The sequence below is a fragment of the Poecilia reticulata genome, linkage group LG13 (genome assembly GCF_000633615.1).
Source record: "Poecilia reticulata strain Guanapo linkage group LG13, Guppy_female_1.0+MT, whole genome shotgun sequence".
Lineage (NCBI taxonomy): Eukaryota > Metazoa > Chordata > Actinopteri > Cyprinodontiformes > Poeciliidae > Poecilia > Poecilia reticulata.
Genome location: NC_024343.1, coordinates 4,878,840 through 4,895,297, shown reverse-complemented (window position 1 = coordinate 4,895,297; position 16,458 = coordinate 4,878,840). Strand labels below are relative to the sequence as shown.

Sequence of the window (16,458 nt, the reverse complement as noted above, 5' to 3'; positions counted from 1 at the left end):
AGCTTCTGAAACAGCAGTAATGCTTAACTTATCTTTGGAAGAATAACTGATCCCTGATGAAAGACTGCTAAGACTTTTTTTCTTTTCTATAGTGTTTAAATCTAATACTAAAATTTAAATACAAAGAATAGATATGCTCAGATTAAAGATTTGCAGTTTGTTTTCTAATCTCAAATTTTGTTTTCTATTCATTACTTTTTTTTCTTTTCTGATTTCCTGTCATAAAAGATGAATATTTATGCTTGAAGCAAAAGCAGCATCACACAACGGAGCCCTATCTGTGTAAACATGCATACAGTTATTAAAAAACGTATTTGTTTTTGCTATTAAGGAGAGTTCAATTTGAATATATCAGTGGGGATACATGACTACATTCAGACCCAAAACTGTTAGATGCAAGTTTGCAACAACACCTTTTTTTCCCCATAAAGGGAAAAAAATTAAATAAATCTTTGCTCTCATAAGTAGACGATCACATCAAGAGAGACTTCTAGATGCTCAAAAGGATAAAACAGACCAACGTTGTCGTATGATATTTCCTTTTAGCTACAGAAGTGGTTCAGGTCAATTTACTGTTTTGTAATTTTGAGATCATGTCCCTGAAGTGGGTATGAATTGGCATGAGGTAGCTGATGGTTTCCTTGTAGATGTAAAAATACAGACTTGCAAAGCAGTGAAATGACTGACACCTGCTTAAATCTAGCTTTCCGTTGTGGCAACCTGAGGAAATGGGCCCTCAGTTTCCATTTTAACTTAAGTAACCTTTCACACCTTTTGTGACTTTGTGAAAAACCTCACAGAAACTGAAAATAGCTCACTCTGAGTCGTCTTCTTCTCACTGTAACAACTTCTACACCAAAGAGTGTTGCAGCCAGTGAGACCTTTTAGCACTTGGTGTGGTGTGTTCACCGATGGACTGATCAGATTTTTGAGTTTCAGACCAAACGGTCTCCGGCCAAAGCAGGTCCAGTTGAAAATAATAAATTTCTGGTTCACGGCTGTTTTCTTGGCACCTCACCAAATCTTTTCACACGTGGAATCGCCTTAGTGGTCCCATTTAGTTTGCAAACCGAATAATGTCGGCAAGTTTCTGACATGTGTTGCTCATCCCTGTTTACGTTTAACGTCAGGCACTTCGTTGGTCTCGTGACTTAATGCCCGTGTCTTGTTCCAGGCGAGGAGAATGGCGAGTGGGAGAGCGGCCTGTCCTACGAGTGCCGGACGCTCCTCTTCAAAGCCATTCACAACCTGTTGGAGCGCTGCCTCATGAACCGCGGCTTCGTTCGCATCGGCAAGTGGTTCGTCAAGCCATACCAAAAGGAGGAGAAGATCATCAATAAGAGGTAGGCGTCAATCAAATCCAGCAGTGGTTGAAAAAAAAAGGTGCTGAGAGCACAGATGAGTTAAATTCTGCTTTATGAAAAATGTCTCTGGTAAAAGCACATTTGAGTGTTGGGTTAAGTAAAAAAAGCATGTGCAGGTTTTATTCAAAAGGAAGAACTCAAAAGGGTTATAGGTCAAATATGTCTTAAGAATTTGCTTTTAACATAGTTTCTCTGTGAAGGACTTTTTCACAGTCATTAGACATTTCACGTTAAAATGTCCAACTTTTTAAAGGAGCAGTGTTATGCGCTTTTCAGGCACATGGTAACATTTTATTGTACAATAAAGTAACTGTGTAAACTTTAGTTTTTATAAAAATGTTGCGTATATCAAATATTTCTTAAAAGAACTCCTGGTCTTTCTGAAAGGAAGTCACCACAACATTGCTCCTCTATTAGCCCTTTAACAGCATTTTTAACAGCATTTCACTGAGAAATGGTTTGTATGACGAGCTCAGCAGATGTGCAGTTTAACGAGGTATATTCTAATTGCTGCTGGCTAGTCTAAAGGAGCCGAGTTGGGGTTTGAGGTGCTTTGTGAGGCAGAAGCTTGGCAACTGCAGATATGTTTTTGCAGTCATGCCAAATTTTAGTCTATGCTTTCTGTTTGGGTATTATTTCAGATTTTCAACATGCAAGACTCTGCTAATGTTTCGTTTTTTTTTAACGGAAAAGTTTTTTGTTTTTTTTTCTTAAGACTGTCAAGTTTCTCATACATGTGTCAGAAAGAGATGTGTGTTTATGAGTCCTGCAGAGGGAAGTTTTTCTGAGCAGATGTTGTGAAAGTTGTGGTTGAAAGTTAGCTCAACAGTCGGTGGCCTTTCACATCCTTTTAATGATTAAAAATTCTCTTTTGGGATTCAGCTGGAGACGTGCTGCTGAAACTGGCATGGCTATTATTAGAATGTTGGTTTCTAGCTATGAGACTTCATCTTACAAAAACGGCAAAGATTAATACAAAACTGCATGTCTTGGTCAAATACGAGGAGAGATTTCCAGCTGTCTGCGGCTTCCCTGCATCTTTCGGTTAACACTAATATACATCTGACCAGCTGTATTTTAGGGAGACATGTAACTTTTTTTAAGTTGTGGAATTTTCTAGAGTTGGGATGATTTTTTATTTTTTTTTTGTGGTCAAATTAAAGGAGAAATACAGTATATAGAACGCCACCCAATAGGCTTTTTTTCTGACTTTAGAGGTACACCACATAGCTTTTATTTGGCCAATACTGATTTTCAGGTTTGTTCATGGCTTTACCAATTGTAAATTTTGACTGGATTCTGATTGGGGGGTTTTTTGTTGTTTTTTTGTTTTTTTTGTTCAAGTGACTAGAAGACCTAAAAAGAAAAAGTGTTGCATAGAGGTATTAATTTTAAATCCAACTCAGAATTGGGAAATTACCAGATTAAGCCATTAATGTGTCATAGCATTAAACCCAAGAATTTGTGTCAAAGTTCTTGGTGTTGGGTGATGCATTTGTAAACAAAAGATGGTAGGAGTTTCTAGTTCTTTTTTATGCTTTTATACAAGCAAGTTTTATGGTTTTAGTTTGAGAGTCTACAGCACCCACTCTAAAATATTAGTAATAATAAGAGATTCTGTTTGATTTCTGAGGTCAGATTTTCCCTGATGGCTTTCATAGATGTCAGAATGCTAGCTTGAATGTCTGTTGTCTCCCAAATGTCTTATGTGTTGTTTCTTAGGTGAACAAATGTTATTTAAGCTTATTTCTATTGCTTTATTGGTGCATTTAATAAGAGATTATGTCTTGATTTATTTTAGTTTCTGAATTTGGGGTTAGTTTAACTTGATTCACATTTCCAACCGGCTTTATCATAAGTCTAAAATGGTTTTAGATGATTTACATCACTATGTGAATGTGTTCGAGGTTCCTGAGATCCTTCTAAGGTCAAACGTCAAGTCAATTTTCTTCAACCAAGCAGTTCAAAGTGCTTTACGTCATGAAAGCATCATACAGTCACTGAACGAGCAGTAAACCTTACATTTTGTCAAATGCCATCATCAAAATCCTCAAACAAATCTGTTGATCAAAATCTTCTGTTTGTCATAAAAGCAAAAGCTTGAAGCAAACAAAAAGCATATAAGCTAAGCAACTAGATGATCTGAAATAGTTATGCAGAGCTTGGTTTTTTTTTTTTTTTTTTTTAGTGTCTGCTCTCAAACAAGGGCCAGGGGAGCCCTAGAGTTTCCTGACGAGCTAATTTGAGCCCTCCGTTTTGGCTGGGCTCATGTGACTCTTGTGTTTGAAGCGCGGCCCGTCGCTCCGGCTCCATCTGGCAGCTCTCTCTTTGATTTCAGGGATGTGTTTCAGCAGCTATTTCAAAGAGCTGCTGCGTATAAGAGTGTGTGATTTACCATTCACTTGTGATCACCTTTAAGAGCCTTTTACTTTTCTTTTTCTATTTTTTCCCCCCCTCCCTATTTAAAGCGATCACAACACGCTTACACCAACTCTTCAACAAGCACGCAGCGGCTCCTTTTCACAGAAGTGTGTTTTGTGTGTTAGCCTCGCTGTCGCCGGCCCTCTCTAGCTGGTAAACACACGAGTCTTTGGAAAATGCTGAGTGGGCACTGTGGTTTTACCGCAGCCGTGTCAACAAATACTATTTCAGTGCATTTTCTAGATTTCTAGACGGTTAGGAAGTACGCATGTAATATTTAAGGCTTACAATCACTTCCCATGTTTATTTTTGGCTCATTTCTGCAGGAAGATTTGGTGAATAATTTAAGCTAGTGTGGGGAGTTATGCAGGCTTCGAATTGAGAACAAGTCGGTCTCATTAACTTTAGCATCAAGGTGTCTATACGCAGATTTGTCATTTAAATTAACGAAAGTTATTTTATTTTACATTATTCTTTGAGGCCTGACTTGCTGACCCAGATTGTGACCAATTCTCCCCCCATCTCCCCCAAGTTGTAGTTTTAAATCCAATAGATAAATACCTTGCGCAAGATTTTGTATGATTTTGTACTTGTATAATAGTTCCTGACTTTTTTTTTTAAACCAATTTTATTCAATTTTAATCTGTTTGACATTTTTATAGACCAAAAATAGTAGGTCTTGGATCGAAATTATTTAAAGAGTAAACGAGTAGTTAATTATTTGGCCTGCCAGTCGTCCTTCAGAGGCTATTGTGATTAAAATGAATTCTTAATAACAATCTCTAGACAATTAATACAGTATTAACATTAATCCAATCCAAAAACAAGCGAGCAAGCCTTCATTTTTGTACTTTTTAAATTAGAATTTCGCAATGAAATAAGTGACAATTAGATGTTTAGCTTCTGGTCCCTTGGTCAGAGAACTGATGTTTTGCATATTTGTTGGCTCACATTTCTAAATGTTTTGTTGTTTCGCTTTGCAGCGAGCACCTGTCCTGCGCCTTCACTTTCTTCGTCCATGGCGACAGCAATGTCTGCACGAGCGTGGAGATTGCCCAACATCAGCCTCTTCAGAGACTCGGCGAGGAGCATCTCAGCCTCGCCCAGCAGAGCTCCAGCCCCCTGCAAGGTGGGAGCAGTCAAAAGTTTATGTTTTATTTACATGGTTTGCACATAGTCTGGAAATGTTTGGAACTTAAGTTTAATATTCTGAAGTAATGACTCCTTTTTTAAAAATGTTTCATTATTTTTAAAAAATACGAATCAGAATTCTTAAAAGTTTTAAGAGTCCCATTTTTTGGTCAGTTGATTATCTGTCAATGATGTTTGACAAAAATGTCTTGTAGAAATCAAAAAAATTATTTACTTTTTCTTTTTTTTTTTTTTTTTGCTCTTTGTACAAGTTAAGACATTAAGACATGGTCATTTTACAAGTTCATATAATCTCTTTTGATTTAAGTGTTTTTAAAGGTTTTAAAAGTAGCTAAAGCTTAAAGTGCATTAAAGTCCTGCTTTGCCAAACGAAATCACTAGTTTTTTGTTTTTAACAGAAGTATGCTACATTCGCAACTTATAAAATTAGCCTTGCTGTTTTTTGTTTTGTTTTTTAATTTATGTAGATTTTAGTAATCATTTCTGAGAAGAAATTATTGAAGTTTAGCTGTTTAAAAAAAAATTCCAGCCAGTGTAAAAATATATAATCACAATTAATTGAATTCAATTTTAAATATTGTTTTATATTGACTTCAGTAGGCCGTTTACCTCGTTGCAGAATCTGCTTAAATGATCAAATTTGTTTCAAAATGACCTACCTCTCAAATGAGAATTAGACAGATTGTGTTATTTTGATATTCGTGCCAATAATAAACCCCAACTACGTCAATATTTTGTACACAAAAATTCAGAATGTTGCGAAATTTCTGGGAAACATCTAGAAATTTGGATCTGAAGTGAAATATGTCATTTCAAAATGAAAATTTTAAAGGGGGCGTTGGATCTTAAATGTCTTGTGAATCTTCGCCCCCGCAGTCATCCTCAGCCCGTATGGCCTGAACGGGACGCTCACCAGTCAAGCTTTCAAGATGTCCGATCACCCAACGCAGAAGCTCATAGAGGAGTGGAGGCAGTTTTATCCCATCTGCCCCAATCTGAAGGAGGTCCCGGAAGACAAGATGGAGGATGCAGACTGGGAGGATGACTCCCTGGCTGCTGTGGAGGTCCTTGTCGGTAAGGTTTTAGAATTACTTTGTAAGGCGCCGATGGGCGGCAGGAATACGAGCAGGTAAGACGCAGAAAATCTTTTTACAGTGACTTAATTTTTTGTAAAGACTAAAACTAGAAGAAATTTGAAAATAATTTTGTTCAAACTTGGACTTTTTAACACAACTTTAAGAAAATCAAATGATGTTGATGAACCACGTAACTCCATTCAAGCACCTTACATCAGTAAGTTTTGAAGTTTTTCTTTCTTTCTTTTAAACATTTTTTAAATGTGCTTGCCACCAGCCGGAGTCAGGATGGTGTACCCCTCCTGCCTGGTGCTGCTCCCCCTGTCGGACCTCCCCGCCGTGGTCCCTCAGGGCTCGGCCAACACTCCGGGAATGCAGAGCGGCGCGCACCAGGGTCAGGCGGCTCACAGAGACTCAGCCATGTCCTCGGTCACTCTGACTCCTCCCACGTCACCAGAAGAAGCCCACACAGGTTCGGCTCACGTCTCGATCTTATAGACGCGTTGCAATGTGACGTCACATGTGCGCGATCGCACTGGAGGGCAAAACGCTGCTCTGTGACAATGACTAGAATTGGGTTTTGGCTGTCAAGTTGTGAATGTAATGTGCTAAATTTTAAATGTACATGTGATTTATAAAAGAAAAAGGGATACACTAATTGTCTACTAATGGTCAACTTTATAACAACTAGATAAGGTCTTAATTAAGGAAAAGAAATGGCAGGGGAGAGGGAAGCAATGCTAGCTTGATTCTGACAACCTTAACCATGGAGATGTGCCGTGGAATTTGGTGTGTTTTGGTTCAGTTAAAGAATAAAAAGGCAACCCACGCATCAACTCTGACAGATAATTAGTAGAGCAGGTGTTTAAATGATCTAATCAACCACCCATGTGTTCAAACAATCACTTAATAATAATCGCAAAATAAACATCAAACCTGAAAACGTGAGACTGTAATGGACTGAATGTTCTGTTTGTGTGGAAAATATTTCTGTTTTTTGGCGTTTGAATCCTGACGCACTAGTGGAGCTGTTGTCAGTCAATTGCTATGGCAACTGGTCAGTATGTAGCATAGTGGACAAAGAGCAATAAAAAAAGAATACGAGTGGTTTTGACTTGTTTCTGCGTTATTTTTCCTTTAAAAAAATTTTTTTTAAAGGTCTTTTTGCTTTTGCAACGTGTCTATAAACTCTTTCTATTCTAAATTTCTCCAGGTTAACGTTGTTGCTCTTATGTTTTCTTTTTTTTTTCCTTCCACTAGACTATCAGCCTGCCCAGAGATGGCTGAAGATGTCTTCAGGGTCTGATTGCTACAGCTCTAACAACACTCTCCACGGCGGAAAAATCCCCCGCAGGCTTTCCAGCCAGATGGTGGAAACCGTGTGGCAGGAGTACAACATAAACCGAGCAGGGAACAAGTACGTCGTCTTGCCATCCCTTTCTGTAAAGGGAACCGAACGTTTCCCAGCTGATTCATTTTCTTTTTGTCCCGACTTCACTGAAAATGTGGCTTCTCTCCGATTACCAGGAGGAAGTTTACAACCTTGACGAACGGAGCCTGCGAGGAGGAGCCAGACAGAAGCAGACTCTGGGACTTTGTGGAACCGACTCACAGGCCGTCGTGCAACTGCTCGAGGTAGGGAAAACATTAACCTCTTGCCATTTATTTATTAATTTGAAACAGAGGTACCGTTTAGCCTTCCTGTTGCACGTTTTAGATTTTTCTCTCTTACAGCCTGAATGCTCGCTTGTGTAAAAATCATACCATTTTAAATATTAAGCTTTTAGTTACTGCTGAAACAATCGTGATTAATCGATTTTTGAAATAATCGTTCCGTATTATAATGATAAAATATTCGGATTTTAGGCCGAATTTATACAATAGAAATTTAGGTTTTGCATTTAAGGCAAAAAAAGAAAAATCTTTGCCTGTGAATGTTATGTCTAGAACTCAAGTGGCTTAGTTTTAGCTTCAAATTCTGTAAAACAAAATTTAAAAATAAAAAAATTTAACACTCGTGAAATTTTGTCATTCCTTTTTTTAATTTATTTATTTTTTGTTGGCAAAACAATTCTTTTTTGTTTTAAAAAAAAGAATTATTTTTTCATGTTTTAATGTATTTCCAATATTGTATAAAATAAGTTTGTGGTTAAATGAAAATCTGCAGACCGCCCCAATTTTTTGCTTTTATTTTTTATTCGATTAATCATCAGAATAATCAATTACAAAAATAATTGTTAGTTGCAGGTCAGGTCAGTCACGACATCCAGCCTAAGCACTGTAGGTTTTATGGTGCGTTTATTGATCAGAAAAAGTTTGTAACTTTTAGTTTCCAGCTAGCTACTTATTAGTTTTTTAAGGTTAAAGCTGTTCTATTCTGGTCAATCATAAATAAACTATTCCTTTTTTGGGGGGGGTTTTCTACGCAGGCCTAAAAACCAGAAGCAGCGATCCAGCAGCACCTCAGGACACCCGCCGTCTTCGGGCCAGCCTCCTCAGCCCGCCGCCAAGCACAAGCTGGGTGAGAAGCTGGAGAAGGGCGAGAAGCAGCAACGGAGACCGCAGACGCCCTTCCACCACCGCAACTCGGTGAGCGAGGAGCAGTCCATGGAGCCGCAGACCCAGAGACTTTGCCCGAGGCCGCAGGAGGAGGGCTCGTATCCCAGCTTGCACCACGCGGACACGGCGCCGCCCAAAGCCCCCTCCCTGCACGCGCACGGCCCTCCCGCGGACCTCGTCGGCTCTCCACCGCCCCCTCCTCTCAGCCCGCGTCCCTGCGACCACGTCGATGGTGAGCTGATGCCGAGCGGCGCCAAGAATTCCTCTACGCCCATCCACCAGGCGTTCTACCCGCCTTCCGTGGAGCCCTGCCTGATGCCTCAGAAGGGCTCGACGGAGGAGCCGCAGCCGGACAGCGCGGCCTATCCCTCAAACTACAACGAGACATTGGAGCCCACGCTGTTTACTGGTTCGGCGATAAAACCCGGAGAAGACTCCACTCACAACCCCTGGAAGTACTTCAACCTGCCCAGGAAGAAAGCCTCCAGCTTCTTGACGCCACAGTTACCAATGGATAAAATACGAGATGATTCATCAGGAGGTTTGGAAACGGTGGTGTCTGTCACAGAGTAAGCCTTACTTCTTCTCCTTCTTCTTCTTCTTAAAAACAGATCAAATGCGCATTAAAACAGATCAAAACAGAGAGTTGGTGCATCCTTAAAGAGTCTTCAATCAACTTGTATATCTAAAATTAAGGCTTTAAAATGTCTTGGATTACTAAAAAAATGTAACTTATTAAATGTGTTGTTGCAGGGCTATTTAATCTTGCATATTCTCGAATATGTAGAGAGCCATACGCAGTGTGAGAAGCACAAAGATGCTGCCAAGAGCCACAAATACACCCCAGAAATGTCAATTTTTGCTATTCTTGATTGCAATCCAGCATCATTGCCCCAACCATTCCCCGTATTTGTTGTTTTCCGATCTTAAATTTAACTCTTTGGCATTAAAAGAGAAGGACTTAAAAAACCTTAAATGTGACTTGCTGAAACTTGCAGAAGGCCTGTGCTGATCCTACCGGTTCCTCTCTTCTCAGGCTGATGTGCAACTCCTCGCGTCCCCTCAAAGTGTCACAGGAGCTGGTCAGGACCTACACTCAGCGGAGGAACAGCCACCTCGGTTCCTCCGCGGGCGACGGCGAGGACGGCGACGAGTCCGACCCGTACGCCTTCGTAGACGGAGACGACGAGTTCAGCATTACGGAGAAGAGGGACAAGAATGGACCTGAGAAGGACTGCAACAAGAAGCAGAAGGTGGGTCCATCAATCCGATCTGGTTTGTCGGAGGATGCACCGATCTGAAAATTTGGGCCGATATCAATAACCGATATTTGCTGATATCATATTTAGGTGTTTTGAAGCCTTAATGAAAAACAACTCGTCTTCACCACTGCTTTTCTGCTTTAAACTACCCACAATCCTTTGCTACATTGCTATCACTATCGTATTACAGAGCAAATACGACATCACTAACCTCAGCTCTGCCTCCAGACGCAAATGGAAATAAATATCGGACCTTTTTTTATGTTAAAACCAATAATGTGAACCGATACCGATGTATTTTTCGATGTATATTGCATCTTAATCTGTTATGGATATTTGCTACCATTAGCTGGCACAGTGGGATTTTCAACAGACTCTGTGAATGACAGGTGTAAATTCTGATGTGCAGATTTAGTCATAACGCATCATGAAAGTGTACAAATTATAACAAACGTAAAGATAATAAATGGATGGTTTATCAGCCTGCACCGATGTTGGCAAGTTAAATCATTCTTATAATTTTTTTTTCTTTTTTTTTTTCTTTCTTTTTTTGGATTCAGTTGGACGATGGAGGAACAGCGACTTCTTCAGATGGTCAGAGAGAATCCTACAACTGAACATTCACCTAAATGAGGTATTCAGTGTCCTTGCTTAACGTCGCCCTGCAATCTGTTCCACTTTGCAGACGGTCAGGGCCAGTCGAGCTGCAAACCTTCTGCCTCGACCAGCCTCATTCACGAGAAGGACCTGGTCGTGTCCCTCAGCGACCTAGAAAAAATGTTTAACTCTGACGAAGACGAGCAAGAGGTGAGTTGGAGGAAGTGCTCCTCCGCTCCAGAATGCCATTTTAAATCTCTTGATGCTTGTCGGTGAGGAAAAAAAACAACTGTTTTTTTCTTCAGCCTGGATCCAAAAGAGCCGGAGCCGGTAACGACGACAAGACCAACCTTAAAGAACCCAAACCAGAACGCCTGGATCCCTTGTCGTCGTGTATGTAGACGAGCCGTTCAGTGCTTTTTGTTCATGTTTTGTTGTGGTGCTACAACCAACTTTAATGCACAGCATTGGGATTTTGTGTGATAAACTATAAGTTATTTTACAATTGGAAAGGTGAAGGAAAATTGTTCATGGTAAAAATAAAATGGTGGGGGGGGAATCAGATACTGAACAGATGGTATTCACGGTAAAACAATAAAAAGGGATGAATACAAATTATTAAGGGATCTTTGCTTTGGTAAAGCTAAGACGATTGCATGAGATCCCAGTAAAACACATTAAAGTTTGCTTGTAATGAGGGGGGGTTGTAAATGCCATATCGATCATTGTGCGTCGCCCCGCTGTCGTTTTTACTCATTAATGTCTTCACTTGTGTGGGTTCAGCAGACCTCATGATGATGTATCCCACCCCACCCTCTCTGGATCAAAACGGCTACTCCCCCGGGAACTCCGGGACCAAGGACGGCCTGGAGATGGGCGCGGCTCTCGCCCTGCTGGACAGCAGTCAGCTCAGCAGCCACTTCAAGATCGAGGTGGAGGAGGGGTTCTGCAGCCCCAAGCCATCTGAGATAAAGGTGCCGCTCCGGACGCCGCCGGCCACAAACACAAGGGCGAATAAAACAGAACCAGCATTTACGTTTTGTCATTTCCATTTCCAGGATTTCTCCTTCGTCTACAAGCCGGAGACATGTCAGTCCATCATCGGCTGTTCCATGTACGCCCCCCTGAAGACGCTACCCAGCCAGTGTCTGCTGCCTGTCAAACTGCCAGAGGACTGCGTGTACACGCCGAGCTGGACCATGGGGAAAATGGAGCTGATGCCTCCAGTGTCGACTGTCAGCCTCCTGACCAAAGACAGGTAGTGATCGCTAACGTAACGAACATGTTTTTCAAGTTCTGGGCCTCTGATGTTCGTCACTCAGCATTCATATGGGTGCCTGAAATCCTCGAAAATGCTTGAATTTCATTTAGGTGTTTTTCAAGGTTTGGTTTTGTAACAAAGTGATTTTTACGGTTGAAAACGGATATTTTCATACACCTAATAAAAAGACAAACGCATCTCGTTCTCACTGTCTGAGGTTAAATCAGACTACACCTTTTTTGTGTTAGCTTTGATACAATTACCAAAATTATTTCTGTTTGCTAAATGCCAGAAAATTTAGTGAGAACATTTTTAGAAACTCTTTTTGTAACTTTCTTTGTTTTTCTTTTTACAATATAATTGAAATTTGGGGATTTTTTTTGTTGTTCTCAGAGCAATCAGGTGTTTTAGTGTGTGTGAGTGAGAGAGAGAGACATTTTAAAACATAAAAATATGTTACCCTGCTGTGGAATGTAACATACATTATTATTATTAACAGTCACACTGATGATTTTTGCCAGATGATTTCAAGTGCTATATTGATAATGGCACAATAATGGAAGTTTGACCTCTCACTGACAAACTTTCGCTTTCTAAAGAACCCTTCCCACTGGAAGTGGAAGACCAAAAATGTACAAAATAAAAAATAGCAACCGAAAACAGAGATGTAAACCAAAACATCAAGTAAAACTGATTATGAAGTCGAAATAAAATCATGTAATAGTGAATTAAGTTTTGTTTTGTTTTTTGGTTAATATGTTTTGCTTCAATCTCCAAAGTGTGGTGCTGGAGACGTTTGAAAATTCACCGTGAAAGTTTTTGAGTTTTTTCTTTGGGGTGATGTTCTCTGACCGTCTGTCTGTGTGTCGGCAGTAACGTCCCCAGCGTGGAGCCGGACTACAACCAGCCCTTCACCCCTCAGACCAACACGCCCTTCCTGCCCGGCAGCGCGCCGCCCAGCAACAGCGGCCCCGGCATTCTGCCGTCTCCGGCCACGCCACGCTTCTCCGTGCCCACCCCACGCACGCCGCGCACCCCCCGCACACCACGCGGGCCCTCCAGCGTCCAGGGCTCGCTCAAGTACGAGAACTCCGACCTCTACTCGCCGGCGTCCACGCCCTCCACCTGCCGGCCGCTCAGCTCCGTGGAGCCGGCCACTGTGCCCTCCATCCCGGAGGCCCACAGCCTCTACGTCACACTCATCCTCTCCGAGTCGGTCATGAACCTCTTCAAGGACTGCAACTTCGACAGCTGCTGCGTGTGCGTCTGCAACATGAACATCCGCGGCGCCGACGTGGGCGTCTACCTCAAGGACAACGGCGAGGACCAGTACCCGTGCACCTGCGGCTTCAGTGCCGTGGCCAACCGCCGCTTCGGCCAGTCGGCGGGGCTCTTCCTGGAGGACGAGCTGGACGTGGTGGGGCGCAGCTCGGACGCCGGCCGCGACACGGAGCGCCGCTTCGAGGAGCTGAGGGGCAGTCTGAAGGAGAAGCCACCAGATGAGCTGATCCTGCTGCTGCAGGACCAGTGCACCAACCCGCTGGCGCCCATGGCGGGCGTGGAGTGGCCCAAGCCCAGCGCCGCCGCAGTCGCCGCCCCCAGCTCCTTCCTCAGAGTGGAAGAGAGGGACTGCTACAACGACTGCTACATGGCGCTGGAGCACGGCCGGCAGTTCATGGACAACATGTCGGGAGGCAAAGTGGACGAAACGCTGGTGAAAAGCACCAGCCTTCATCAGTGGCCAAAATGCAAATGTGAGTTTTATTTTATCTTTTCTTTTTACGTTTCACTAGGGCCGGGCGTCATTTTGGCTTAAAAAGGAAATGTCCTTTTTTTTTTTTTTTTTCTTTCATACCAGATCTTGCATCTGATTTAAATTTTTTTTTCTTCTTTCTAGAAAAGAAATGACAAATGACAAAATATTTTTGAAAAAGAGTCTTATTTCTATTACTTCTATGTATTGGAGAGAATTTTTGCTTAATTACAAGAATATAGTCATATTATTGTCAGAATAAAAAAAGTAATTTTGCCAAAAGAAAAAAGCCATTTTAAGGAGCAAAAGCTGTTTTTCTCATTTTATGAGAAAACCATAAATAGTCTCTTGAATACAGTCAGGATATTGATATTAAGACTTCATTCTTGTAATAAGGCCTCATTCTTGCATTACTTTGACTTTATTCTCGTATTACTGTATTCTTAGAACATTATGACTATATTTTTGTTTTAAATATATGCATATCTCAGCCTAACCCTTATATTTTTACTTAAATTAAAAGTTTATGGATGGAAAGAAATCAAAATCCTCCCCTTCTCAAAAATTAAACCCTTAAAAACCACAAAATTAATGTATTGATAAAATTAGTCAACCCGCCCTAGATTCTCCCTCTATTTTTTTTTTTTTCTTCTTCTCCTGTTTAACATTAAACCTCTAATTTTTTTCCCTCCCCCATCTCCCTCCTGTAGCTGCAGACATGAGTAAGCTGTACTCTCAGGACGTCCTGCGGGTGCTGCTGTCCCTGCAGCCCGCGCTTCAGGACACCATCCAGAAGAAGGGCGTGCGCTCGTGGGGCGTTCAGGGACCGCTCACCTGGCAGCAGTTCCACAAAATGGCGGGGAGAGGCTCGTACGGTATGTGCAATGTGTTCACAGAGATGCCAAGTTCTTCTAGAAATTACTGCAATAAACGATAATATTGTGGTTTTGGTTTCAAGTAATATATATTTAGTTTTTCCTGCTTCCGTACAGGTACAGACGAGTCTCCTGAGCCTCTGCCCATCCCAACCTTTCTGGTCGGTTACGAGTACGATTTTGTGGTGCTGTCTCCTTTCGGGTTGCCCTACTGGGAGAAGCTGCTGCTGGACCCTTTCGGCTCCCAGAGGGACGTAGGATACGTCGTCATCTGCCCGGAAAACCAGACGCTGCTCCGTGGAGCCAAGACCTTCTTCAAAGATCTGAGCGTCATGTACGAGGTGCGCATCGTATCGATCGCCTTCAGTCAAAATGGTTTCACTTTTCTTTAAATTTGATTCCAATTTTCTCTGGATGTTTATTCTTTAATTTCCTCCTTTTAATTAGCTTTTTTTCCCTGTTTTGTCTGTTTTTAGGACATTTCAGACTGTAGTAACATTTAGCATTTAAGTCAGAGTATTTTTATCGTTCACGCCAATATGTCTCATTTTAAAACATCAAAACCGTTCCAGTTTTCTCTGTTACATCTGTACATTTTTAAGTAGGTGTCATTGTTTTGTGTTGGCGTGTCCCAAAACGAAAAACGTTGCCAAATTTAAATTGTTTACACCTCCTGAAAACTTGAAGTTCATCTTGGGAAAAAATGTGTAGAATTTTTTATTTTTTTTACTCTTTAGACTTAAAAAAACGAATAATATTTCCTTTAATGCAACCGCTATCGTTCTGCGTCCAGGCGTGCCAGCTGGGGCAACACAAACCCATCTGTAAGAGCCACCCAGAGGGGGTCCTGACCGTCGGCTCCCCAGAAGGAAGGAGCATGACGGAGCAGCCCCTCAGCGACTGGTTCCTCAAGATGGCTGCCAGGGAATCAAACAATGAAGCCTTTCATAAGCTCAAACTCTTTGCGCAAGTGTGTCGCTATGATTTAGGTAATTAATTTAGTAATACTACCACATTTGTCATCACTTTAGTTTATAAAAGTAATAACTGGAGGTTTTGGTTTTTTGTTCCCAGCTCCAAACTTGTCTGAGCTGCCGTTGGACAGCTCCCTCTTGTCGCAGCGTAATCCCACCAAGCCCGCCCCCCAGACCTCCACCTCTTCCAGCGCCTCCTCAGGACTCCAGAGCACCAACACTACCAGCACCAACTCTTCCCAGCCTGCACAGGTCAACAGCACTCCTCCCCCTTCGTCGTCGTCATCGTCGTCTTCATCATCGGGCTCTCAAACTAACGGAGCGATGGCCTCGGGCAAGCCGGGCTCCTACATGCCATTCGGGTCGGGTGGTCTGCAGGGCAGCACTACTCAAAACGGACCGCAGCAGACAAACTCTCAAAGCGCTGGCGGTCTGGGTGACGGCGCATCCAGCCAGCCTCAGGTCTCCGCGGAAACGCAGGAGAGGTAGGTTCTGCGCTCGAATTTTACGCCTAATTGAGCTCTAGGTTTCTCTACAGTCCGATTTTTATCTGGTTCCTATTGGGTCTGCAACAAACAATCGTTTTAGTTGGCGATCAGTCGATTAATCAAATGAAACGATGGTACATTCTGTTTTTTCTTCCTTTACGGGGCGATAACTGGATAGCGAACGGTGCTTAATACAAGATGTTTTTTAAAAATAATTTTTCTTTTACAGAATTTTAACCAGATGAAGCTAAAACGACCCCATTTGTGGAGTTTTTGGTAGAACATGTTTACAAAAGTTTTTTTTTTTATCTTAAATGTGAAATGTTTGTAGGTATTGTACAGTTTTGACTTGATTACTGCTCTGAAGGTATTGCTCAATCACCTTTTTTTGTGGTTGAGTCTCTTCCAATTAATGATTAATCGATTAATAAATTAGTTGACAATTCTATAATTGATTAATCACAATTAATCAAATTTAATGCTTTCAGCCCGAGTTCTGAATCTCAAAATTTGTAAAGAAAACTTAACATGGGAAATGGAAGAAATTTTACATATTCAAAGAAAAAACCCACAACAAAAAGCAATAATTTATTGTAATTTATCCTGCGATTAATTGCTTATTGTGACAAGTTTACTTACCAACTTAGTGTTTTTCAAATATTTAAATTATTATAAT

The 16,458-nt window shown here is 41.5% G+C and overlaps 1 protein-coding gene across 2 annotated transcripts in view; it reads left to right on the top strand.

The window, feature by feature from the left end:
- The window catches only part of LOC103474228 (mediator of RNA polymerase II transcription subunit 13-like), a 29,168-nt gene that overhangs the window by 5,447 nt on the left and 7,263 nt on the right, over positions 1-16,458 (top strand). The window contains exons 3-20 of one of the 2 annotated variants that reach the window (XM_008425052.2): positions 1,175-1,343; positions 4,769-4,914; positions 5,814-6,011; positions 6,291-6,485; positions 7,274-7,430; positions 7,541-7,648; positions 8,443-9,141; positions 9,609-9,825; positions 10,395-10,428; positions 10,520-10,641; positions 10,737-10,824; positions 11,215-11,405; positions 11,490-11,689; positions 12,566-13,446; positions 14,156-14,320; positions 14,438-14,661; positions 15,114-15,309; positions 15,395-15,779. In XM_008425052.2, coding sequence (XP_008423274.1) covers positions 1,175-1,343; positions 4,769-4,914; positions 5,814-6,011; positions 6,291-6,485; positions 7,274-7,430; positions 7,541-7,648; positions 8,443-9,141; positions 9,609-9,825; positions 10,395-10,428; positions 10,520-10,641; positions 10,737-10,824; positions 11,215-11,405; positions 11,490-11,689; positions 12,566-13,446; positions 14,156-14,320; positions 14,438-14,661; positions 15,114-15,309; positions 15,395-15,779 — 4,375 coding nt within the window. The remainder of the gene's footprint in view (positions 1-1,174; positions 1,344-4,768; positions 4,915-5,813; positions 6,012-6,290; positions 6,486-7,273; positions 7,431-7,540; positions 7,649-8,442; positions 9,142-9,608; positions 9,826-10,394; positions 10,429-10,519; positions 10,642-10,736; positions 10,825-11,214; positions 11,406-11,489; positions 11,690-12,565; positions 13,447-14,155; positions 14,321-14,437; positions 14,662-15,113; positions 15,310-15,394; positions 15,780-16,458) is intronic. The other variant, XM_008425053.2, reaches the window with a different exon arrangement.